Genomic DNA, 25,377 nt, shown 5'->3' on the forward strand with positions numbered 1-25,377 from the left:
TGATTATTTTACATCCGAGCAGCTGTCTTTCTGTATTTATTAGGTATGTTATTTTGTCTATAAGTCTTGAAAATAGTTTTATATAGCAAATTAGTTTTCTATTGCTAATTTATCAAATTCTGCACTGGTAATTAATCAAACAATCCCGGTAATTTCTGGATAATAGCTCTAACGTACCTTTGATAAACTCTTTGTGTTGTACAATAGTGGGTTCATTCCTTACGAACACTGATCCTCTGTTTCACCCCCTCACCACAATAATGGGCACTAATTAAATGCATAAATGAGCAACAAGTTAGGTTCATGCAGTTTTTCACGCAACCGTTTGTTCGTCGTTTCGGAGGCACGGCGCCCGTTAGTCGCTCGCACCGCGACGTCTTTCAGTACCCCGCCCCTGTGGAGAGCTCCCGCGCGGCCGTCCCCTTGCAGAGAATGACGTCGCATACCTCAAGTGCTTTAAAGGCACGTCGGTGCCTTGCTTGGGACTGACCTGTTTCTTCTGATCTTTTATTCTAATGTTAAAGTGCTGTTTAATTACGATTTTTTAAAATAAATAATTATACATATTTTCAAAAAGCTCTTAAGAATGGCAGAAAGGAAACTTCTTACTGAAAGAGCGCTATTTTCCAAACTGGGCACATATAGTTCAAAGCCTAGAGTTAAACTGGGAGGAATGTTCTGCAAAGTGGAAGACGCATTTGAAAACAAAACTTTAAATTTTGAGTCATCTAGTCCCAGATGTGAAAGAAAATGCACCAAACAGGGTTCAGAAGAGACACACATGTCTTCGGCGGATCCGGACGTTCAGAATCGGAGCGCAGGCAGCTACTCGCCTGGGAGAGAGCCCAACAGCCGAACCGAACCCGTTTCCATTACCGGGGGACCGACCATAATCTTTTCCTCATATGAGGATCAGGTACGTTCACACTAGAAAAAACTCAAAAGTCTGCATGGCAAAAATGTGAGTATGTTTTTGTGTGTGTGTGTGTGTACGTATATATATATTTATTTTTACAAAGAAAATACTATATTACACAGGGATGAAATAATATCAGTACTATTCTAGTAGGGGCTGGAAGCTGGACTGATATCTAGTTTTGGTTATTGTGTTCGTGTATGTAATATTTATTTGTACAATTTATGTGTATAATATTCCTGTATCAGACCTATTATTATTATTTTATTGTTATTGTTGTTATTATTATTATTATTATTATTATTATTGGAAAAATAATTATTCCAAAGTATTTATAACAATACAGCTCCAGGCCTTGACTATAGAGGTGCCTACCTACCACACTAATGAATCCATTACACAATTAAAGATGATATAAAATTTCAGTTAATAAGCAGAGTTTAAAGTAAGTTAACGCAGCATTCTTGGTTAAACGTCGACATTGCACTTCCCTCCTTCCCCAATATAGACCTATTCTACTGTCTCTATATATTATAGTTATATAATACTCTTGTTTATATGCTATAAACGGTTTGAATTGTTTCCATAGACACAATAAGAACAACATCTTAGAGCAGGCCTAACTAACAAGTGCATTGTAATCTACAAAGCAAACAAAACACTGTAAATCGCTAGGATTGTTATGGTAAATGATTTAACATTGACGCGAGTTTTCATTACACATGCTCCTTCTGGAATTGTTTGGGAACTGTGAAGGGTATTTTGATTTACAAGGTCAAAAAAGACCCCCGAACGGCTCCTCTGGCCTCCATCAGCCTGCAGGATGGGTGCAGAATACTAATCAGGCAGATGGTAAGCGAGGGGGGATAGTAAGGGCAGGCGGGGGGGGCTCTACATCTTTCCGTCTGGCGAGACAACAGAAATACGGGATAGTGTCCCTGCTGCACCGAGGCTGCACAGATCCGCTGGGCGTCGTGCCTGCGCTGGGAGCCTCGTCTCTCACTCCTCTCTGTCTCGGAGATCTCCAGCCGGCCGGCATGTCTTACCAAGGCAAGAAGAGCATCCCCCGCATATCGGTAAGGAGCCATTGCCGCCAACATGACAGCCGTCATTTAGGATCCGCTTAGGGTTTTGGGTGGCCGTGATGCACGACGGAGGAATCGGAAAAATCAGCTCTGGTCACGTCGTAATAGTGTGGACATTAATCCTGACATGGCCGAAACACCGTGATCACTGCAAGCGTCCATTTCACTATCAATGTTTAATTGAAGCGCTGGCTAATATATACTGAAGTGCCTAAAATCGGCAGCTTTCTATAATGAATTTAAAAATACATCGGCAGTGCCTCGGGACGTAAAGCTGTCAGTCATCTGGGCGGTACATTTTCTTGTTGGGTTTGCACGTATCTCCACCTAAATTCATATGTAATCAGTAGGCCTATTGTCTTGCCTCGCGTTTTTGTTTTAAAGATTGAACTCGGTCTCCAAACTGATACGCCTTGTTTTTATACGGAAATCACGGGTTATGAGTGCAAGTTACTGTGTATTAGACTGAATTCCTATTTCTTAAATTGACATCTATTATCATGACTATTATTATCAAAATTATCAATAATAATAATAATAGGCCTAAGAATAATAATATCCCTCATTTGTATGACCAGATAGCAGACTATAGTAACAATGCAAATATGGTAAATACTGCAATGGACAATTTTAAGATTTCTCGGCATCACTTAACATCCTTTAATCATTTATGCGGACTAGTTCACTGAGTAGTAAACTCACCATGTCACCATATTTGCCCGCTTTGTCAGTCGTGACCCATATTCATTCCATATTCAGTTGTTATATACGATGTAGGTTAGTTATAGTAATGTACACCGAATGTAGTAATACGTATGAACATTTATTTGGCGTTATATATCAGGTTAATTTAGTATTAGCACATAGAACAGCAGTTTCCGAGTTGTCCAAGTGTCTCTCCGTCCTTGTCGTGGCTCGTGTCCTGTCTGTTGCTCCACAGACCCCCTGGGCCGGTGTCGGGATGGCCGGTTCAAATTGTCACTTTGCATCAGGTTATTGTTGCTGTACAAGCGGTTTCTCGGCGTGCTGTGTTTTCAGGATCCACTGGAAAAATCCAGAACGGCTAGGATGCAGATAAAATCATTGACATGAATTCTTATTAATATAAACGTATAGTCACTTTGATATGCTGAGCCACTAGACTCAATCTGAAATGAGCCTTATACATATAATATGGGACTGCACATGAATATTTTATAATAAGATGTGTCTTAAATTGGGATAATTTCAATAAATTCACAGCATCAAAGAAGTTTTAATTTGGTTTAATAAAACTGCGCAAAGGGGTAATTTGTCCTGTTGTTTTCAAATGCTTGCTATTCTCAGAAAAATCCCTGTGCTATACTTGCTTTCATTTTGATTACGTATAAATTATCTGACGTCATATGGGCTCTGGGAAGGTTTGTCCCATTAGGCTACCCGTACAATGGACTACAGGGAGGGAACATCTACCAGCGCACTAGAACAAAAAAGCTTCTTTCAGACAAAACTGACTCAGGAATCCATCAGGTGGGTGGTGATAAAAAAAGAAAGAAAGAAACGGAGCCTCGTAACTCCACATGGCAGCGTGGCTGCCAGACAGGGCACACAGCAGGGAACACGCCGCCTCCCCCTTTACCCCCTAGTCGTGAGGACACCCCTCCCCCACCTCATAGACCCACTGCCCCGGGCTCCGAGCCACCAGGGCGTCCTGGGTGGCGGGAGGGGCGTGGGCGTAGTTTGATGAATAAGCAGCGATGGCTGAAACCGACTCCCGCAGGTTTCGATGTGTGCCGGTCCACTAAACGATTATATTACGGAAGCAAAACACAAACTGTAGAACATCCTACACAGCCTGACTTTGCCAAGTTTTAACAGGATATGTTTATTTACAAGGTGGGTTCTGCTAACCGGTTTATTGAGGAACTAGGTTTCTACATCAGCTATATGAACTCTAACGTTTTCTTTTTTGTGGTAAGGTATACACAATGTATAAATTAAATAAGCAATGTGAGATATTGAAGTTTCCTGTTTTTTTTGTTACCAAAGCAGTGAGAAATTGAGAGTTGAGCTCTACAGTTCCCCAAATTCAAAACCAAAAAGGGGAGATGACCTTGTATAGTTGAGGTACAATTAAGCTCTGAGTGGAACCTTACATCACCTATAATCATCCTCGAATTGGTAAATATGGGTGTTCAGCAAGAATTCACGTCGGATCCACATTATGTGAAATGAATTACGACACTTAGCTTGAAAAATTCCGAGGTTACACACTTAATTTGGTTGAGGAATTCGAGGAAGAACCTCCCCGCAGAGACTTGGCTTTGGTTATAGTTATTATCAGCACTTGTTAAAACACATTTGCATGTTTGTATTGACATTCATGACTTTGACTGCTGCTCTGTGAGCTAATGAATAATATGTATGCCAAGCAAGGCTTCACCGTACCTCATTAAAATTCTGGTATAATTATAGAAGGTAATATTCATTTATCTACTGCCGTCTTCACATCTTCTATATTTACATCAGAGGTGAAAGATTCATGCAGAAGGAAGTTAAAAATACGAACGTGTCCTTTTTTTTCCAGAGCGATCGTCTCGTCATCAAAGGCGGGAAGATTGTCAACGATGACCAGTCTTTTTACGCCGACATCTATGTGGAGGACGGAGTCATCAAGTAAGTGCTGGGTTCTGTCGTTCTGCTTCTGGTAAAACTTCTGATAGTTTGGCAAGAAAGCCTTCTAAGCTGAAATGGCCCCGATGAGCTCTAAATGTAGGAATATACATTCACATATGTACAAATGCAATGTGAATGGAGTCCGCAGCTAGGTTTTGAATGGTATAAATACTAGCAGTTTAAATGGAAATCCCTCGACCATGACCAGGGTACACAGTGGGATGGATACACAGATGGATGGATGGAAGCCACAATAACTGCATTAATAAGCACTTATAATTGATGTAATTGTAAGAAAGACCACCAAGGGGACAGTGAAGAACATGAGGTGCTGGAAAAAATGATGCCTCATGAACCAGTTGCTGTATTTTTTGACCCCACTAGATGGTGCTCTTGGTTTGTTTGGGGCATGCTTTGTGCCCTTTTTCGAACAGAGAGCACCATCTAGTGGGGTCTAAAAATACAGCGAATGGTTCAGGAATCGTCATTGTGTCCATCACTACATTCATTTATGCCTTTTAAATTCGGAAGATAAGTGGACTAAGCTTATCACAGATCTGTTCCTCGATGTCTTTGTAAAAATTAGTCCTTGAACAAAACCTGTTCAGCTAAATGAATGTTGTTTAGCAAATCTTGTTGGATTGCTAGTTAATTTGGATCAAACTCAAGTTAGAATGCACTATTCAGGCAGATCGGGGAGAACCTGATCGTCCCCGGTGGAGTGAAGACGATCGATGCCTATGGCCACATCATCATCCCAGGTGGAATAGACGTGAACACCAGCCTCCATGCTCCACAGCTGGGCATGAACCCAGCCGATGACTTCTACCAGGGAACCCAGGCCGCACTTATGGGCGGCACCACCATGATCAGTACGTGGGACCCTCTGCCATCACGGGAAGGGCGTGGGGGGAGAGCAGGAGGGGGCCCAATGTACCATCGGGACCAGGGGAGGTTGTTTGGGCGAATCGGTCAACTCTGAGCGAAAGTCCCTTGTGGGAGAATCATGTCATCTCTAGTTACGTCAAGTGACTCCAGCCCCTGCTGGCCTGTCTGAAGCTTTTCCTTCAACTCGCCCACTCTTGGCTGGTAAACAACACACATTTTTTGTGGACTGTTTAACTAACTTGCCATTTTGTGACCCAAAATGGTTAGTTATTTTTGTTGCATTTATTTTCCTACGTTTTTATTTTTTAAAATTTATCGATACCGCTTTACAATAAGACTACCCTTATAAAGGGTGTATGAACGGTGTATAATCTGGTTATTAATTAGGTTGTAGCACTTTGTAATTTATTAATGGACAATTATAAACGAGTGATAACATGGTTTTCTTTTTGTTATATATTAGGCTTGCATGGGTGACTTTTTTAGTGAAGTAGCTTCCAGTTGATGGTGTCATTTGTCATTTTTTCAGTAGCAGGATGCTTCACCAGGCAATTTACTTGTCAGAAAGATTTCAGTTAATGTATATTTAAGGATGGCGGTTCAGGATGGCAGCCCAGTTCACCCAATAAGGTGCCACAGTGGTTGGATCGAAAGAATATTGTGGATTTCCCGGCTTCTCCATTTGTCCTCCTTTGCAGTCGACCACGTGGTCCCCGAGCCGGGTTCGAGCCTGCTGGCGGCGTACGAGCAGTGGCGCGACATCGCCGACAGGCGATCCTGCTGCGATTACTCTCTGCACATAGACATCACGCGCTGGCATGAGGGGCTGGTCGAGGAGCTGGAGACCTTGGTCAAGGACAAGGGTACGAGCCATGACAGGAGCCTCAGGCTGACGGCCTTCAGGCCGGCTGTCTGTCTCCCATAGCAGGCCTGTGTCCCATAGCAGGCCGGGGCAAACGTCAGCGCGTCCATGAAGTGGCGCCGATTCCACTGGATTTCTGACACTTTTATTCTAAGCAGCTTACAGGGTTTTTATGCATTTATGGGGCTGCCTGTTCCCATGTTCATAACCACTGTACTGCTTACCTGCCTTCTGCCACACGTCCCATATATATATATATGTGTGTGTGTGTGTGTCTGTGTGTGTGTGAGCGAGCGAGTATATCTTACCTTATGGGGATAAAAATGTCCCCACAAAATGATATATAACTGTTGGGGACCAGTTTGCTCAATTTAATAAAAATCTGTGACTGCAATGAAAAAACTAAAAATGCAAAAACTCTTGTATTTTGTTAGGTTACTTGGTATGGTTAGGGCAGGGTGGGGGTTAAGGTTGTCATAGTCAGCGTGAGCATTTTTCCCATAGAAATGAATGAACGTCCCCATAAAGATATGTTTACCCGACATGCGTGTGTGTGTGTGGCTGTGTTTGTTTATTTAATGTCAGTATTCCACCTTCATTCTCCTGTGTTTTTGACCCTATTCCGATTTTGTGCCCCAGTTACATTGCCTGTAAAAATCTTGAGATGAGTGATTTGTGCTTCGCTTTTCTTGCAGGTATCAATTCCTTTTTGGTTTTTATGTCCTATAAAGACAAATTCCAGAGCTCTGATACACAGGTGAGGCTGACCCAAACCGTGATTTATAACTGGTAATCTGCTAAGCTGTCCCACTGGCATGTGTGTGAGGTTTGACTTTGTATTCTCCATAAACAGATGTATGAAATCTTAAGTATCCTCAGAGACCTGGGAGCCATCGCTCAGGTGCACGCTGAAAACGGGGACATCGTGGACGAGGTGGGCCTGGCCAATCTTATAAGCCAAACAATGCAAATCCGCTTATATTCACGGAAAGGTCTTTAAGATTGGATGGTGCTATGCGTAGAGAGATTGGTGTCGACGAAGGGCCTGTTTATCAAGATCTGCTCGTGGATCAGGACAGCAGAAATGCAATTAGCCCCAAGAAGGAGTGTCACAGGATAATGTGATGGGAGAAACGAAACTCTGAAAGTTAGGAAGGCTTATCATGAGCTGTCAGTCTCCCACTGCCAGTCACATCCAATGGGATGAAAGCAGACAATGATTGACAGCACATGGTCATCTTGCAATTTGTGAGCTTCAAAGCTTTTTTCTCCAGCATTATTTCCCATCAAGCACTTGGTGAGATCTATCAGATGCGGCGGCTGCTCTCTGTTCCCAGAATCGAGATCTTTATCCCTCCCTCTTCATCTCTATTTCTGAGTTTCTGGCTATGAATTAAAAATAGTAAGAGCTAAACTTTTATTGCCAGTCACAATCATATTCATTTATAAAGTGCCCAGGTAACTGGAAGCAGACAGTGGGACATACTCAGGAGGGTAAATTTGCAGTGTCTGGTCATAGTTTGGTCGTTGCCCTGCATCATAGTTGCCCTGCATCATAGTTGCCCTGCGTCATAGTTGCCCTGCGTCATAGTTGCCCTGCGTCATAGTTGCCCTGCGTCATAGTTGCCCTGCGTCATAGTTGCCCTGCATTTACTCCCAAGCAGAGTTGAAACCTGCAGGTCAAACAAATCATTTTCATTACATGTTATTAGCAACATACACAAATGCCAGTGAGGACGCATAATCTGAATACAAAAATCAACTTTCTTTACACATTTGTAGTGCTGTGGTGAAAGTACTATTTTGTGTTTTCATAAACATACTCACTCAACTCGTGAAACGGCAAGTGTTGCAATCCAGACGAAAAATACTCACTGCTGTACAGTATTTTCTCCTTTTATTTTCATGCCTCAGTTTGCGCTTCTTTAGTTTCATCTGTTTTCTGGTGGTTGTAGTTTGCTGTTAAGCTTCTCATGAAATGAGAGCAACTTTTATTAGCATACTGTCAGTACCATAACAGCCCACTAGGGGGCGGCAGCGCACTGGTTGGGAACTGCTGCTTTAGAGTGACTGACGTGTCTCCCTCGGCATCCAGGAGCAGAGGAGGCTGCTGGGCCTTGGGATCACAGGCCCTGAGGGACACTTGCTGAGCCACCCTGAGGAGGTGAGCCTGGGGGGGCACACATGGTACAGGGGGGCGGCTGCTGATGGGACTTAAAGGGACAGAACCAGCCCGAGGTCCTCCATGCTCAGCTGCATGTTGGCCTTCTGACCATCACTTCAAGGATGTGTTTGTCCATCTTCTGCTGTTATTTAAATAGCGAGAACCTTTTGGCCTTAACGTCTTAGTAAAGACTGTAAGCGTAAGTAGAGGCAGGACTAGCTAGAGACAAACACAGGCATTTGGGCGGCACCAGTTCCAATTTTACTGACCACCCTCATCAGGCATGGGGCTTGTCTCAGTGCTTTTGGTCCCATCCAGTGTAAAATCACACTGCATCGGACAGTGAAGAAAACATACAGCACAGCAAGTAAATCATGAGCAGGAAAATGGACATAGCAAGTGCAATTACAGTATCGGGGAAAAGATACAGACAAACAGGACAGGAATATGAGGGACAGTAAGCGGTTTCCACACTGGTATCGATTCTGATGGGCCTACAGTGGGTCCAGTGGTCGGTCTTTGGAAGGGGTGGTTCCCGAGATGGGAGGGGTCGATGTCAAGCCGGCCGACATTACGCTGATGACACGATGGCGTCGGCAGGTGGCGACGGAGGCCGTGTACCGCGCCATCACCATCAGCAAGCAGGCAAACTGCCCCCTCTACGTCACCAAGGTGATGAGCAAGTCAGCCGCCGATGTCATCGCGCAGGCCAGGAGGAAGGGTAAGGTGACACGGGCCCTCGCAGGACGCAGGACGCAGCACCTCCATGCATGTTTCCATGCAGCACTGGCTGCATTCTTGCGGGTAACATTATCGCATTATTTCCTGCAAGAAAGGTTTGACGTTTGTAAGAGTTTTCATAGGAAATATCCAAACGTGGGTTCAGTAAGCACCTCTCAATTATTACGCCATTTTAATGTTTAAATGTTTCCTGTAAAACGTCCTCTACTGAAACTGGAGCCTGACCAGCCCTTTGGCTCCACCTCTGCTGACCACGCCCCCGTGGCCGCGTGCTTCCAGGCATGGTGGTGTACGGCGAGCCAATCGCAGCCAGTCTGGGCGCCGACGGCTCACACTATTGGAGCAAGAACTGGGCCAAGGCCGCCGCCTTTGTGATGTCACCACCAATCAGCTCTGACCCCAGCACAGCAGACTACCTCAACTCTCTGCTTTCCTGGTGGGTACCATAGCAACAGTAATACTCACACTTAATAGATTACAATTATTTTTATTATTTATTAGAAGTAGTTGTAGTTGTATTTGTATTATCATCTTTACCATGTATTAGTAATTCTCTAAAGCAGCTTGAGTGTCTGGCTCTGCCTTACAGCAGTGGAGTATATTCTAACACCACTTTGGTTTGTCCTGTCGCTGCCGATAATGAGTTTGTCTGTTTACATTCATTTCCTGTATTTATTTCTGTTTGTTTTATTCTAGTCACTTTCTCTCCGCATGACCATGAGAAACAAACTGCCGAAGCACAAATGTCTTTGCACTGCGGCGTGTTTTCTGATCTTCTTTCTGCCTGTTTAACCGCCAGCGGTGACCTGCAAGTTACCGGCAGTGCCCACAGCACGTTCACGACGGCCCAGAAGGCCGTCGGGAAGGACGACTTCACCTTGATTCCGGAAGGTACAAACGGGATTGAGGAGCGGATGTCGGTCGTCTGGGAGAAGGCCGTGGTGAGGAGCGTGGGCTTTGTGGGACGGCAAACTCGCACGCGGACGCGGCTCGTAAACGACATATGAATGGTCCCCCTTTGACCCAAGGACTTAACCAAGGACTCTTCTGCAGGTAGCGGGAAAGATGGATGAGAATGAGTTTGTGGCGGTGACCAGCACCACCGCCGCCAAGATCTTCAACCTGTACCCCCGTAAAGGTCGGATCGCCGTGGGTTCCGATGCCGACATCGTCATCTGGAACCCAAAGGAGACCAGGATATTTTCTGCAAAATCGCACAAGCTGGTAAGGATCCGTATACTGACAAGTAAATTAGCAAATGTGTATTCATTTGGATTTTAAAGTCTGCTACACGTTGACATATATGTCGAACAATACGCTAGCATTTGCGCAGAGGTGTGTATGGCTCCCCCTGCAGGTGGTCGAGTGTAACATCTTTGAGGGCATGGAGTGCCAGGGGGCCCCGGCCGTGGTGATCAGTCAGGGGAAGGTGGTGCTGGAAGGAGGAAACCTCAACGTCACCGAGGGATCCGGTCGCTTCATTCCCAGGAAGTCGTTCCCAGACTTTGTCTACAAGCGGATCAAGGCCAGGAATCGGGTGAGCTGGCGGGGGGGAGGGCTGAGCTGGGGGGGGGAGGGGTGAGCTGGGGGATCGCATGGTCTCCGCAGAGGACTGACATCTTTGGTTTGCACATACACAGAAGATCTGGCAAAATATGATGGTTTTAATCAAGGCTCTTCAACTCTCTCTCGATTCCCAATCCAGGCCTTGTTTTCCGTTCTCCCAAGCAGTTAGTTTAATAATTATTGATTCTCATTGGCCAGAAGCTTCACACCTGACTCAGGCAGACGTGAGTCGTGGGAACTTGTTGCTTTTTGCTCCATATTATTGGCCCGATCCTCTTTGTCTTCCTGAAAGATGTCCGATGCCCGTGGCGTCCCGAGGGGTCTTTACGATGGACCCGTGCACGACGTCATCGGAGCGACGATGTCCGTGCCGGCCACACCGACCCCTCGGGGGTCCACATGTCCCGGGAAGGCCCAGATCGTACCTGCCCGGAACCTGCACCAGTCTGGCTTCACGCTCTCCGGTAAGGCCTGGGTTTGCATCATCTGGCCCAATCAAAGGAACAATCTGGGGGGAGGGGCCCTTCTGTTCATGTTACCAGGAAGCGGCACGTTCCGGTACACACCTGTTATTTAAGCGCTATTCCCACCGACCCCCAAGTCACCATCCCTGTGACTTCTGAAAAGAAAAAAACAAAGAAAACACAAAGTTAAACCGATCAGAGCCACACATCATCCCACATTTTTCTCTTACAGGAACTCAGATGGACGACCACATTCCAAGGCGCACGGCCCAAAGGATTGTGGCTCCCCCTGGTGGCAGATCAAATATTACATCGCTATCTTGATCTTCACTCCCTCCCTCCATAGCACCTATAAGAAAACTGCTCTTGCTTCCTCTAACACCTAGTGGTACCATCCTGTACTGTATCAGCATTAAATAGGAATAACTCACTGACATTCATTTTGTGTCAGACTTCCCAGTAGCAAAAAAAACAGCCAGTGCATATATTTCATCTCATTCATAATATCTATACTCAACTGTGCGTAACTAGCCAACAATGTAGCAACAGGCATTTGTCACCCCCCCAATATCCAAAGCATGTATCTAGGACAGGGCCCCCATAAGTTAAAAAAAAAAGAAAGGTTTTACTCAGCTCCAATGTAGCATTTAAGCGGTGTAGCTATTATTTAGTTATACATGTGATTAGCGTCTGTAAACCATGGACAGGTCTGTGTTTTCTGGTTGTAGGTTTGCCTGCTGTTCTCACATACAGATCAGAGATCAACAGACTCTCATCCGAGAGCCTCCCGTGCTGAAGTAGATATAGAGTCGAAGTCTGTATAGATTGATTCAGAAAGACAGTATCATTGCATATGCTGGTGAAGGTCTCACTGTTGCAGCAGGATGACGGAGATGCGTAATGGTTTAGGGCACAGTTTTGGAGTCACCGTTTTCTGCCAGAGTTTCATGAAATCCTGACAAGATGAGAAGAAGAGATGCTGATTATCGGCCATTTGCAAAGACACTCACATCTTTATTTGATTTAATACATTTCTCATAAAAAATAATAATAATAATATAAATTCTGGTGCTCTTAAACCTTACACTATACGCGGGCAATGTGAGACTGGAATGGCATTTATGGCAGTTTTAAGCTCCCGTTTTAAACTTGTTTTTAATTTTTAATGTTCGACGGTTGTAATATCGTACTTATGTCCTTGTAAATTTTTCTCTTTGTACTTTTACACGATCTAACACTTTTTAAAACCAAAATATTTGAACGATGCATTGTGTTGTCGTTGGTTTCTAAATTATTGTCTGTATTCGTTAGTAGATGGAAAGATGTTGGTTTTCTACCTTGTTGGTGTCCTGTCTGTCAGAAAATGTCATGAATATGCATGATTACAAGTTTGGGCATGAATAAAGATTGTGAGAAAAAATCCATTTAGCTAATTTTTGGTTATATGGAGAAATAGCATGGAAAAATGGCGTATAAAATCATAGACGTGTAAAAAATGAAGAATTATTGTGGTACAGGTAAATTTAAGTTTGTTAACAGATGTATAGTCAACATTGACAATCTTTTGTATCTTTCAAGCGGTAAAGTCGAATGCGTTCAAATGCAGCGTCGTCGACTTTGCAACACGTTGGTTAAGAAATGCAGAACTAGCGTTGGCATTTTCCCAGCGGCCCTCTCACATTACGCGTGTGTTCTGTGAAACTGCGCCTCCCCGTGATCTTTCAGGGAATTGCATCGTTCTGTGTGCTTCCTTGCCTTTGTACTCGTATTGAACGGGGGGTCACTACGCCATGCTGTGCCGGGCCTGACCAGGCCTATGCAATTGTAAGTCATCTCTCTGTTGTTAATTCATTTAAATACTGTCAGATGTTCCTTGTATGAGGTGAGGCTGCGTAGAACCCCTTTGCACGTGAGTCTTGAGAGTATAGATGTTTGTTGCTTACAAATCTGCTTCTCTGCAAATCAGTACATTTGTTGCTAGTGTCAGTCAGTCAGTCGCATAACTGTTACTTTTATCCAAAAGTAGCTACAATTTTGTATCATTAATCAAACTGGATATTTCGATTGAGAAATTCAGGTTTAAAATATTTTAATTACATTGCAACGATTGCAAATTGAGTTTAAAAACAGATTACATGTCTTTCCGTTCTCCCAATTCTGCCTGTTTCTCCATTCGGTTGCAGTACTGAGGTGTGGTTACGCTTCCAGCCGTTCGTCTCAAACACAGATCATGTTTCCTGTACTTGAAGCCATTTCTTATCGACGTAAATCGATACATAGAAGCTAGAAAACTTAAACATTGCTGTCTGCTGCTGTATTTCTGTATTTTCTTTCCTTAATTAGCGTGCTTATTGGTACATCACACTGCGCCCATCAAGTTTTCTGCGCGTTCCAATGCGTTTTGGTTGCCTATCACTACAAAGATTACTTTTCCAAAATAATGTTATATATCCCAGGGCGATATCTTTAGCTTAGTTTATGGAATATAATCGAGGTGCAGAAAATGTCGTTACCGATATCATTTTTTTTTCATTCATTCATTCATTCATTCATTAATTCATGCAGTACTGGAGGAGGCGGTGGATCCCCCCCCCCCCCCTCCAGGCCATCACAGCAGGGGACGCCTCCGGCCGGCGAATTTCACACAGTTCCCATTTTTGCTAACAGGCGATTGCGCAAAATTCGCTACAATTTACCGAGACCCTCCTCCCCGGGTCGGCACATTTTACCGAGACCCCCCTCCGCATCGTGACTCAATGCAGAATGGTTTTCATTCCTCCCTGTCTCACACCATTGTCCCTGTCGCCGTCCTGTGGGAAACGCGCCTCTTCCTCCCTTCCGGGAATATTTCCAGCCAGTGACACAAAACATTAATAAGCCTCCAGCAAATGCGGCTCATTTTCCGTAAACCCAAGGAAAATGGCCCTGGTCGTTACCGCAACTAAAGTTTTATTGAATTATTTAGAAATGTTTTATCTGGAATGCTGCCAGTCCGCGCAGAAATGGATCTGCTCTCACGTCTCCTTATTCTGTCTTTACACCATCGTACATCTGCGTATATAATTTATAGATATATTCCTCGTGGTCATCCCTGCATCTCTCTTGAACGATCAGCAACAACCACTCGCTGCTCCCCACCCCGGCCCTGTTGATTAACTACCCCTACCACATGGGGGCGCACTCTCCGGCAACCCCACGCCGCGAGCCCCAGTGCCAGCGCCATGTCGGCTGCTCCCAGGACGCATTTCCCCGAAGCAACCGTCAGCTGGGACTTTCCAGCGGCCCGTCCGGTAATTTAATGCCGCAAATATGTACAAGAACAAAAAGCACCGTCAGCGTTTGTCTGTACTGAATCTGTTTAAACTCCTTGCCTTACACGTCTAACTCCCTGAAAAGTACACAGAAAGTTAATTTGACTTTTCGTATTTGCTGTCCAGCATTAGATTAGATATCTTTTTACACAAGAATGGTTGGCAGTGAGTGTCAAAAGCAACAGAAAAGAAATAAAAACAAAAGAAATAGTGCTGATTCTCTGGAATGTTCTGCCCCAACAGCTTTTGGTGAGCAGTAGAGTAAGAAAGCTAATGAATTTAGGGGGTTGCCTTCCCCCACAGTCCTAAGTGAATTAACTGAAACCAGTAAGATAATTGTGGCGTGTGAAATAGTGAGCAGCATATGTTCATTATTTACTCCTAGCTTAATACTATTTGTCAAGTTTTGTGTCTCTGCGCCAAGATTATAGATTTGTATAGGCAAATATTATCACGTGGCATAGCCATTATTTTATAAGTGTTATGACCTCCGTAATTCATGTAAATTAATACTTGTTGAAACAGAAACTATGGATGCACGCCTTGGGTGACTATGGACGATTCCGTTTTTGCTCAACAGGTGGCAGTACTGATCCACCCCAAACGAATGTAATCGCTAACGATTCCTCAGTATTCTCGTTTTTGTTTTTTTGTTCCATTTTTCTTTTGCTTCTATAATGTTGGATTATATCCAGTGCACTACTAAAGTATTTTTTGTATTTTTATATTAAATAAGGATTGAGGTATGTAAGAAGTCTGAAAATGTTGGAAATGTACACTATGCAGTATAATTTCTTAATAGATCGATTTTTGGGGAGAATTGGTTCTAAAATGACATTGTCATGTTAGTATTCAAAACTCTATATCTATAATTATATAAATTCTAGTATGCTGTGTGCTGAATAGATGAGTATATTTGCATTGACTAATGAGTTGTGTCACAGGTATGTATGGTGAGAATTTAGCATAATTTAGTTCGCATTGACGGCAGTATTGGTACCTAAAATGCTCAATAAACAGGCAGTGTTAACAATAGGGGGATTTTCTAATTATGCTGGGCCTGGAAATACCTAATCGGAGGTCAAATCAGAGCCGTAGGTGTAGATGCGTCTGTGTTACTTCCATGTGGTGAGCGTTCATATATTGTTTAAGGCTTAGTGGCGGCTTAAGGGATCATGCACATCCCACCCTGCCTCCCCCCCACAACCAGGGCCAAGACATCATAAACTGTGGCTATAGGGGTGTGAGGAATGCTGACATGAGTGCAGAAGGATTATAAGGTGTTTAATCTTTTATGTTGGAACCGGTTTGGTTGGATTGTTGAGCAGCTCGGCGACGGTTAAGATGGACTAAGCTGTGGCCTGATTAGGAAGTGTCCCACCAGCCGACCATGCAGTCCCAGTGCTTCCAGGTGACAGAGCAGGAACGTAAGGGTGCAGTTGATCATGCTGGCTGAGCGTCCAGGTGCAGAGGTCTCAGTGTGAAGGGTGTGGAATGACACACATTCAAATCATGCGGCAGGACTGTGATTTTGTGCAGTTTGTGCCGACCTCCTGGCCACAGCTGCCATCGCGGCTCGATGCTCTGCAGTCGGTCCCCCAGAATAGCCCCCAGATGGGGACATCGAGCTCCCATCTCTGGCCATCACCTGCGATGACAATGAGACAGACAAAATACAACTACAGGTGATATAGTAGTTGGACGAGGAGGACGGGCGTCTTAATATGTTAAGGGGCAGAACACTACGATACTGTAAAGGGTTAGGGGCTGAGGAGCTTGTGTGCTCCTGCAAATTAACAGGGTACACTACCAGTCAAAAGTTTTTGCACTCAGTAATATTTTCTACATTTGCATGTTACTTATGTAAAAATACACTCAAAATTCTATTCTAACAAATTTACAGTATGTTCACCATTTGAGTGCCATTTACTGGCAAGAAAATGTCAAATCTTTTATTCATCAAACTGACCTCCTCTAGCAGTTATAACAGTAGAGCAAATTCGAGGCATTCTTTCTACAAGGGACATTAAATACTGCTCTGTCTCATGGGATGAAACAGGTAACTAGTGCATTTAAAGTTAAAGAACAGCCTAGAGTTTGACTCTCCCATCACCACAGAACCAGTTAATAGGACGTCAGACATGCACTGTTACACACTCTTTCCATGTTTAAAGGAAACTTGTATCATTTGACTTATATTTTCATTTATAGTTGTTCACTCAACTTTCCAAAGCTTAACAAGAATGAAAAATATGCGATTTCTGAAATAAATGGAGTGGCAAAGCCTGTGGTGTGTAAAAGGTTTTGACTGGTAACGTGCATCATCTGAAGCAGGCTGTTACTGGGCCAAAAGGACAACTGCTACCACAGTGGCAAGACAAACACATAGACATGGTGCACTTTGTCCAAACCGGACATGATGTGCGTGGAGTTTGCCGGTACTGAATGAATGGAGCCCTCTTCATCACAACTTGGCCAAGCGTGTAGTTTAAAAAGTGATTTTAAAAAGAAAATTATTTTTTTTTTACGTTCACATATGTGTATTTTTATTAAAATTCCAACTGCCACAACTCCCTGTTATGTAAAGCATTTCTGAAACTGAGGGACGGGTGGGTGAATGAATGGATGACTTAACCACTTACCTTGATGGTCCTTGATGAATGGAAGTTCAGCTCTAGTGTTTCGTGCTTTGATGGAAACGGCAAAAATCTTTGTTCAGTGATGAGCTACGAGTCAATGAGAACTGTAACCGTGAAGCATGCGACAGGCTGCGTTTTCAGGGGATGAAAAGGTGAGCTTAAGCAAGCCTGCAAAGCTAGTCATAGATAATCAAGCCAGTCTAACGCTATCGACTTATTGATGCGTTAATTAAGACTGTGTCACCAGCAGGGTTGGACTGGTCTTCTGGCGTGCTGGACATTTTCCCGGTAGGCCGATGGGTTTGTGGGTTGGCAAAATTTGCCGAAATTGGCCAAGTACATGTCGCTGTATCATCGAATGCATCTGACGTGCAGTTTGATGCGAAGCCTGGTGCTGCCTTTGATAGGTAATGCGCATTATGTCTACGCGTCTCTCTGTTATCCGCCGTGCAGGTGAGAGGTCTCGAGAGACGCTCATTTAATACGCTCACTAAAGCGCTGAAGACCTACTCGGAAAGCATTAAAACATTTATCAAAGCGAGAGAGGGAAAACCTATTTAAATCCCAGATCATGGCAGCGTAGAGGCCGTGATGCCATCACCCCCTCTGCGGTAAAATCCCAGGGTCAGCTCCAGCTTCCAAACATGCATGACAATCGGGGTAGTTTTTTTTTCTCCTCATCTGCGTTCATCAGGTGCTTTCGTATCCCACGGCCTTAGCTAGCAGGAAGGGTGACCTTCTCACTAGAGCAGACCGCTGCCTTGGCTCCGCTGTGTCGGAGCCATTAACCACAAAAGCATCTGCTTCAGTTCTGTTCCTCCCCATGGCATGCTGGGAAAATTATGCACCAGCTCCAGGGCAAAAAAAAAAAATAAAATAAAGAAAACTAGCCGACAGCTGGCAGACTTTGTTCGCTTGTGAAGTGGCTTGCATCAAACCGGCAAACGGTCTTAATGCACCCATTGCCACTCCTTCATCTGTCCTTTTGTCTGTTTCAGAATATACTGTAAATAACTATGTCCATTATCCTTTTTCCAGTGTTGTGTATAAACTCATAAGAAGATGCTCACATACACCTGGTTGACCTTTATTTTTTCCCCCCCTCGTATATTACAGATAGCCCCACAACCCTGATAAGGAGAAGCGGTTAGAAAATGGATAGATTATAGACAGCTTGTGGTGTGTTAGCAAAGCGATGGTGAAGGACTGGGTTAGCACTAGCCTAGTGCTAACATGAAGGTCAGGCAATTACTCCCAGCTGCCCCTTATTAGACAGCTACAGCTACGCTATGTTGCAAATAGGGTCAGCAGGCCGCGTGATGTGTGCCATCCCATTTAGGGTTTGTTTTCAATCAGCAAATTATGTTGTTACGAAATGGATCCTCATCCCTATTTTTTTTCAGTTTTTCTACAAAAAACAAAACCAAAACACAATCCTTTCCTCCCATCCAGCCTTGCATTTGCTTGCCACAATGTACTTGGCTGTTTGTGTCCGAGTCACGGTGTCATTCAGAGCCTGCTATTTTTATTTTTAATGTATTCATTCTCTCATGTGTAAACTGAATTGGTGGTAATGTCCTTGCACCACAACAGAGAAGGTATTTCTACATGTATAATTAAAAGTGTTGCTCCCCCCCCCCATTAAAATGATCCCAGAAAGTACCCCCAAGTGCAGCCATGCATGTGCGTCTTAACACAAGGTGACATTTATACCAAAGCCTACTTGGGACTGAAGTTATTCGTTTAGCAACGCTATGATATTTGAATGATTCATCTTTTGAGCCTCTAAGTCTGGGAAAGTGGTGCCAAACTGGGGGTGTTTTGCCTCCAGTTTTTTGGCTGTGTCATAAAGGACAGCAGTAGTTGGACGACGTTCTCTGTCCTGTTTTTCAGACTGACGAGTGAAAGTCTCCTCCGCTCCAGTTGCGAAGAGCAGCGGCTGTGCGGCTGGACCCGGCCTTGCCGTCCGCTGAGGAGACGAGCCGTACCTAGTAGGTCTTTCTGAAGATGAGATCCATTAGGCCATGTCATGACCTGCTTTGCTATGTGCATTACTGTGCATAATTACTAACTTTTAGTTGTGTGTCAGGTTTCGTGAGGCATTCATATATACTTCACAGTTCTCATTTACCCCCCACTTCCAGCCTTAAGGATGAGAATTAAAATCCAATTTCTTAAGTATCAACACTGAAAACCCCCCAGGCTAAATTCTGCCCTTCCAGGTCGTCACCAGTGGTACCAATCATTTCGTCCAGCACCCCTTTGGCCTTCTGATTTTGCTTTTTTTTCTCCCCGTCAACCCTTTCCCTTCCGTTTATGAACCAGCTGAACACCTTGACCTACTGCCACACTCGGAAAATTAATTTCACCACTGCCAAACGTGTGTCACGTGCAGTGCCATAACGACAGAGCGGAGGTTCAGGCGTTCGGGGCCGTTATCAAACCTCTCAGAGTTGAGCCTCACCGACACACTAATATATCAAATATTTGAAGGACATGCTATTGTCTGAAGGCGCAATGTTCCGTCACGCGACAAGCGTTTAAATCACCGTACGTGTCTGAGGCCTCATTGCCCATGTGAACTAATAACAAAGTCAAACAGGCAGATCGGCATCTATTCTGACAGACGGGGAACTGTCGTCAGACATTACCAGTAGCACACAGAGACACAAAGTGCCCTTACTGTGACGTCCAAGACCCGAGTGATCAAGGAAGATCTGAGCAGGGGTGTTTAAATCACTGTCACAGGCGGATAAGTCACAGGCGGATCAGTTATAGGCAGATAAGTTAATGAAGCTGCTATAAACAAAATGGTAGCTCAAATATATTGGTTACAAATGTGAGCTTGCAAATGAATGTTCACACAGTCACATAGCTCAGGAAAACTAGTGAAATGCACATTTACCAGCTACATGTGATGCTTCTCAGCCATGTATCTGCTAAGCTCTTCTTTGGATTCGTAGACATAGAGCGTAAACTAGGACAAGCCATGAACAGAATGTCAATACGCTGCATGGAGCTGAACAGCAATTGCTGTCTCACACTGAGACTCCAGCTTACCCCTAACGGCATGGAAACCCTTCAGACCAACACCATTTATACCTCCCCCCCCCGCACACTACGCGGGGGGTAAAACAGACCCCCACCTCAACTCCTGTACAAAGAACGATGCCTCAGAAAAACAGACGGATGCACTGTTTATTATGTCCATCGATCAGGCAGCCATACTGTGAAATTAATAATCGGTCCTTCACTGCTCCCTGCATGGGACACGGCTTCCTTATTCATGCATGTGTGTTGATTTGTGAGACTGCATTGATTTCCTCCACCAGCTTCCGCTAATTAGCCTTATCAAAAACCGCAAGCTGGTAAGTGATCGCGGCGGCTAATCAGCCGCGCGACTCACCGCCAGCAGTTGCCATTTAGTCAAATTAATTGATCCGAGCGCCGAGAAGGTGGCCGCTGACTCTGCAGGGCTGCTCCGGGGCTGGGAGGTGGAGAAAAGCGGCTTTGCTGAGGTTTAGTGCCGCAGACGGCGGGTGTGCCAGCGGACACGTACCGAAATCGCTACAGTGGGTGACCGAAGCAGCAGGCGGTAAAGTGGCTGAGAATAGGGAGTGATCTTGCCGGTTTAGTTCCTGAAGGAAGCTACTCTTATTCACTTGATGGAGGCAATTCAACATGGACCGGTCCAGACTGGTGATAATCGATGGATGGTAATAAAGGGGCGCCTTAAAATGGGGGACAGTTGGGATGATTTCAAGGGCCACTGAGTGACAGGGGCCCTAAAAAAAATGTGGATTGATCTGCATTGGGGGGCCCAATATGATATGCTTTTATGGGGCCCGAAATCTCCAGCAGTACCTCTGTGTAATGCAAAAATGTCCCTGTAAACTGCACCCCCCCCCCCCCCCGCCTACATAGTTGTAGAAGGAATCTGAACTCTGCAATAGTTATACCCCCCGCCAAGGGGATCACTTTGCATTGGGGGGGGGGGGGGGGTTGAGGTCTTCACGCATTTAGGGGGGCCCAGGGGGTTGTATTGGCTGTTTTTGATTATTGGGGGGCTTACAACCCCCCATTCCCCCATGACTTATGCCTCTGCTCCACACTGGCTCAAATTACCCAAATGATGACCATAAATGCAGGAGAAACACATGCTGTTCAAGTTGTAGTTTCTTTTGCCATAAGAAAGATTCCTTGTCCTGGGCCTGTGTGATGCGTTACGATATGGGTGCAGGCAGCCCATGCGTTTGGACCGCGGCTGTCATTTGCACCCCTGATTACGCTGCCATTTCTGCTCAGAGCAATAAGTAAACAAAGGTGGGAAAAGAAAGTCCCAGCTGCTCCGTTATTGCCGTCTTATTGCATCCAAAACCCTTTACAAAAGAAAGAAAATAAGCCGACACATTTCTCTGGTAATTCGACAATCACGCTTTGTTTACTGCACACGATAATTATTTCCAGATTGGTTTTTGTAGTCCGAGTTGTGCTCCGAATCTGTTGATTTCCTTTATTTCTGAAGAGAGGAACCTTCTAAAATAATTCAGGTGAAACTCTTGGTCGTCAGCACGAATTATTCCTGCGAACCAAATTATATACACACACACGTGTCTTGATTAGCAAATGCATCTCGGCGAGCATGTCAGAGGGACACGGGGAGGAGGCTTAACACTTAGCTTTAGCGTCTCTCCAGATTCTCCCGCCCTCAGTGGCCGCCGCCGTTTAGTCATTACCATCGCCCCTGTTGTCTTTAGTGGATCATTAGCACTGCAGCCAGCACACGGACTCGCGTACCCTCGAGGGTCGGGGGGGTGCGTTTCCACATGCAGGATGCAGCGGGGGCCAAGGAGGAGGCTTTTCATGTCGTTGGTTCCAGTTTTAGCAAACTCGTAAGTGGAGGGAAAATATATGTTTACGTCAAATTAAAGCTACATATTCTGATTGGCCATCCCACCCACTGGTAAAACGGTGGAGAGCGGACATAGCGATTTCTATATTTAATTTTTTTTTAAAGGGAAAAATGAAAAGTCGAAGAGTGTGGGAAGGTGGCAGGAATTCTGATGTCAGCTTTGGAGTACGTTAGAGCTGCAAGGAGCAGCCCCCGGGAATCCCGAGGCACTGTACGGGAAGGGTGTCACTCTCTAGCGAGACTCGGTGCCATATGACAGGCGTCGGTCACTCGCTCAAGTTGCTGGGGAAGGAGGGGGGGGTAGTATAGAGGAACTGAAGTGAGACTGACAGGATGATGTCACCCCCACAGTTCACTCACGTTCCTTATGGGAGTTTATCTCAGGGAGCTGATCTGATCTCTGGCCAGGAGCTGGGAAGAGCCCACGACCGCTTCGGATGCCGGCCCGCTCATTTGTTTGTTATTCGTGAGTAGATTCCCAGGGAAACAGTCGTTGATGGTTACTTCAATAACGTCACTGCCCAAAGGTTTCCTGTTTGCACGAGGGGTTTATAGAGAAGTGCGGCCTTCTTCGGCGATGCCAAAAACACGCCTGTCCACGAACCTGATGGAGGGCGAGCTGGTGTGTGGGACCTCCTGCAGACTCCCAAAGGGTCACTCAAAGCTGGTCCATGAACACCAAGATCTGGAGATGTTCCTGCTGAACCAGCCCTCATCCCACTTTCCAAAGGTGGCAGGATGTTGGTTTTCATCCCCAGGGAGAGTGAGGGTATCCATTGCTATCCCACTTTCCTGCTTCGCTGCTGCCATTATGACTACAAGAATTTTCTTGAGGTGATGAACATCTATTAAAAACCGACCATTTTGAACTTGGCATTAAAAGTTTTAAAAGTTAGTTTTGAAGTATTGCCACTCCTCTTCGTTTTTGGACCTCCATTTCCTTAGATTTCGACGAGGCCAAAGAAAAAGTATTTCTTTCTAAATTGCAAGCAAAAAAAGTACTTTTAATGTGATTGACCCACAAAAATAAAACTAGTCAGCTTAAGAGTGAGAGAACATGCTGAATGATTCAGTCTGCATATATTTTTTTTAATGAAAAGAAGCCAATGATACAGAGCCGTAATGCCTCATGAATCCAGCCTTGCCTATCAACCCTCAGAGACCAAACGGAAAATGGCGTAACACGCGTTTGCCCTGATGATTCTTGTGGTGTCTGAGTAATCATTACAGAGCTTTTGGCACCGGAACAGCGAGGCTTTCAGCGTTTTTAGACCCCAACACCAGGCTTTGTGTCGGCCATCAACATTTTCTATCTTCGTGAATCTGAAACTTCTGGGCGACGTGGTGGCGGAACGCGCTTAGAGGATGGATGGATGTTACAGATGGTTATTGAATAATATTGAATAATAATTTCAGTATTCATTCAAGTATTCATTCATCTAAATGTCAGGGTCCTATCTCTGGGGGTCTGGGTCTCTGGCAGCATGGGATACACCTTTGATGGGATGCCAGTCTATTAAAAGGAGCACATTCTCACAAGCTATGGGCAGTTCGAGGCCCCTGTTAGCCTAGCTGCATGACTGCGGCCTGCAGGAGATCCGCACGACACGACGAGAACATGCTAACTCCACACACTCACGCAGACCTGGTTTGTTTAGGGTTTTTTTTTTATTATTGCAACAACATCTTATTTAGGTCTGATATGTGTCACGTAACATGAGCACTAGCAGTATTCTGAATTCCAGTCAGTTCTTTTTGTTCAACTGCGGGTCCGTCTAGTTCTTATTTTTAATTTTTTTTTTTTTTTTGAAAAATCACAGAGAAGCCTAGTTGAGTGCTCAGCAGTGAGTCCGTGCGGCCATTTCGCACACGCTTTCCAGAAAGTTTTCATAAGGGAACGCATCCAGATATGGGAAATGGTTTCCCCCGACAGTGCCGGCTTCCTAAGACGGGATTTCAGGAACCAAGCTTCTCCGGGAATCTCACTTGGTTGTAATGCTGGAAAGACACGATGCAATTCTGAGCGTGTAGGAAACCTGAGTTGAAAGTGCATGAAATTGTTGTGTAGGGCTGTGTGTATAATCACCAAAAATATTTAAAAAAAGGGGAAACTGGGTGCCCCCCAGTCCTGATCAAATGAATCAGGGCTGATTGGCAGGCTGCTGTGTGCTTTGTTTAGAGACCCAACAATGACTCTGGTGTCCGTCCATGGAGACCGTTACACATTCCCACTGGGGGGGGGGAGGGAGGAGCAGGATCGTGAGAAACAACGCGGATGTGGTAGTGGGTCATTTTTTTTTTTTCTTTCTGTAAACGCCCACGTACAAGCCTCTCCCCCCCCCCCCCCGCAATACAACAGAGACAGAAAAGTAGAGAAACAGTAGCTGTGAACTAATGGCTGACACAACAGCATTAGCCACGTTGCACTGGCCCTGCAGGCCAGCCTGCTGGAGATGCCATTAAATCCATTCCCAGCAGGTGCCTGGGTGAGTGATTTACTTAAAGCAAACACTGCGAGATTAATGGAGCGAAACGGCGCCGAGACCAAGCCTGCGTATAAACCGGATTAATGGCCGATTCGCCCGCGGCCATATTATTAATGCATATCAAATACCGCGTTTACGTCCACCCAAGCGGCGTTTCATCAAGGCAAAAATTAAAAAGCCATCGAGGTATTTTCCAGGTGGTGTCAAACAAATGTGCCGTGGAAGCGTCTTTGAAAATCAAAGTGCCACTTTACTGAGTTTCGTAGCTTTCTGAGGCGGCACGCCAGATGCGCTTGTGATTAATAAAACTTTTAGCATGATTTATCGTGGTTCGAATCCGTGCGAGTGAACTTTGAGACTGTGTGAGGGGCTCTGCACGTACTCTGTACTGCGTGTCCCAATTCTGAGTGCCTATTCAGCCTTGACCTTCAGTATTATTCGTGTATTTACAGTTGTTCATTTAGATTTGTACAAACAAACTATTAATAGTCCTGTATTCATATTGCTGATTGTTTGTTTTATGGCAGGAGGGTCAAGTACATTTACTTAAATGTCCTGTGAGGAAAGTCCGCCCTCAATCAAAGCCTCAAAGCATTCTACTAAAATCCTGGTTATTGCAGAAAATTTAGTAAGGGTGTTACAGGACTGGTCTGGCTGGCTGTTACTCGATATGGTTTGCAGATGCGGA

General features: G+C 44.8%; 1 protein-coding gene and 1 long non-coding RNA gene across 3 annotated transcripts; both read left to right on the top strand.

Moving 5' to 3' along the window:
- Positions 1-586: 586 nt before the first annotated feature.
- Positions 587-12,828, top strand: dpysl4 (dihydropyrimidinase like 4). Of its 2 annotated transcripts, XM_023820210.2 has the most exons (15): positions 587-920; positions 3,580-3,605; positions 4,568-4,656; positions 5,344-5,528; positions 6,243-6,407; positions 7,102-7,163; positions 7,260-7,340; positions 8,502-8,570; positions 9,171-9,291; positions 9,591-9,747; positions 10,111-10,252; positions 10,365-10,535; positions 10,669-10,848; positions 11,170-11,341; positions 11,574-12,828. In XM_023820210.2, the coding sequence occupies exons 1-15, from the start codon at positions 587-589 to the stop codon at positions 11,663-11,665; spliced, it is 2,046 nt and encodes a 681-aa protein (XP_023675978.2). In that variant the 3' UTR covers positions 11,666-12,828. The 2 variants fall into 2 exon arrangements, with proteins under 2 accessions (XP_023675978.2, XP_023675977.2); XM_023820209.2 differs by lacking the exons at positions 587-920; positions 3,580-3,605 and adding an exon at positions 1,830-1,992 and having other exon boundaries at positions 11,574-12,824.
- Positions 12,829-13,021: 193 nt separating this feature from the next.
- Positions 13,022-22,916, top strand: LOC111848530 (uncharacterized). Its single transcript, XR_002839332.2, has 4 exons — positions 13,022-13,165; positions 19,185-19,282; positions 22,555-22,669; positions 22,759-22,916. It is a non-coding gene; the product is annotated as an uncharacterized lncRNA (long non-coding RNA).
- Positions 22,917-25,377: the final 2,461 nt, after the last annotated feature.

The sequence above is a fragment of the Paramormyrops kingsleyae genome, chromosome 20 (assembly GCF_048594095.1).
Source record: "Paramormyrops kingsleyae isolate MSU_618 chromosome 20, PKINGS_0.4, whole genome shotgun sequence".
NCBI classification, from domain to species: Eukaryota; Metazoa; Chordata; class Actinopteri; order Osteoglossiformes; family Mormyridae; genus Paramormyrops; species Paramormyrops kingsleyae.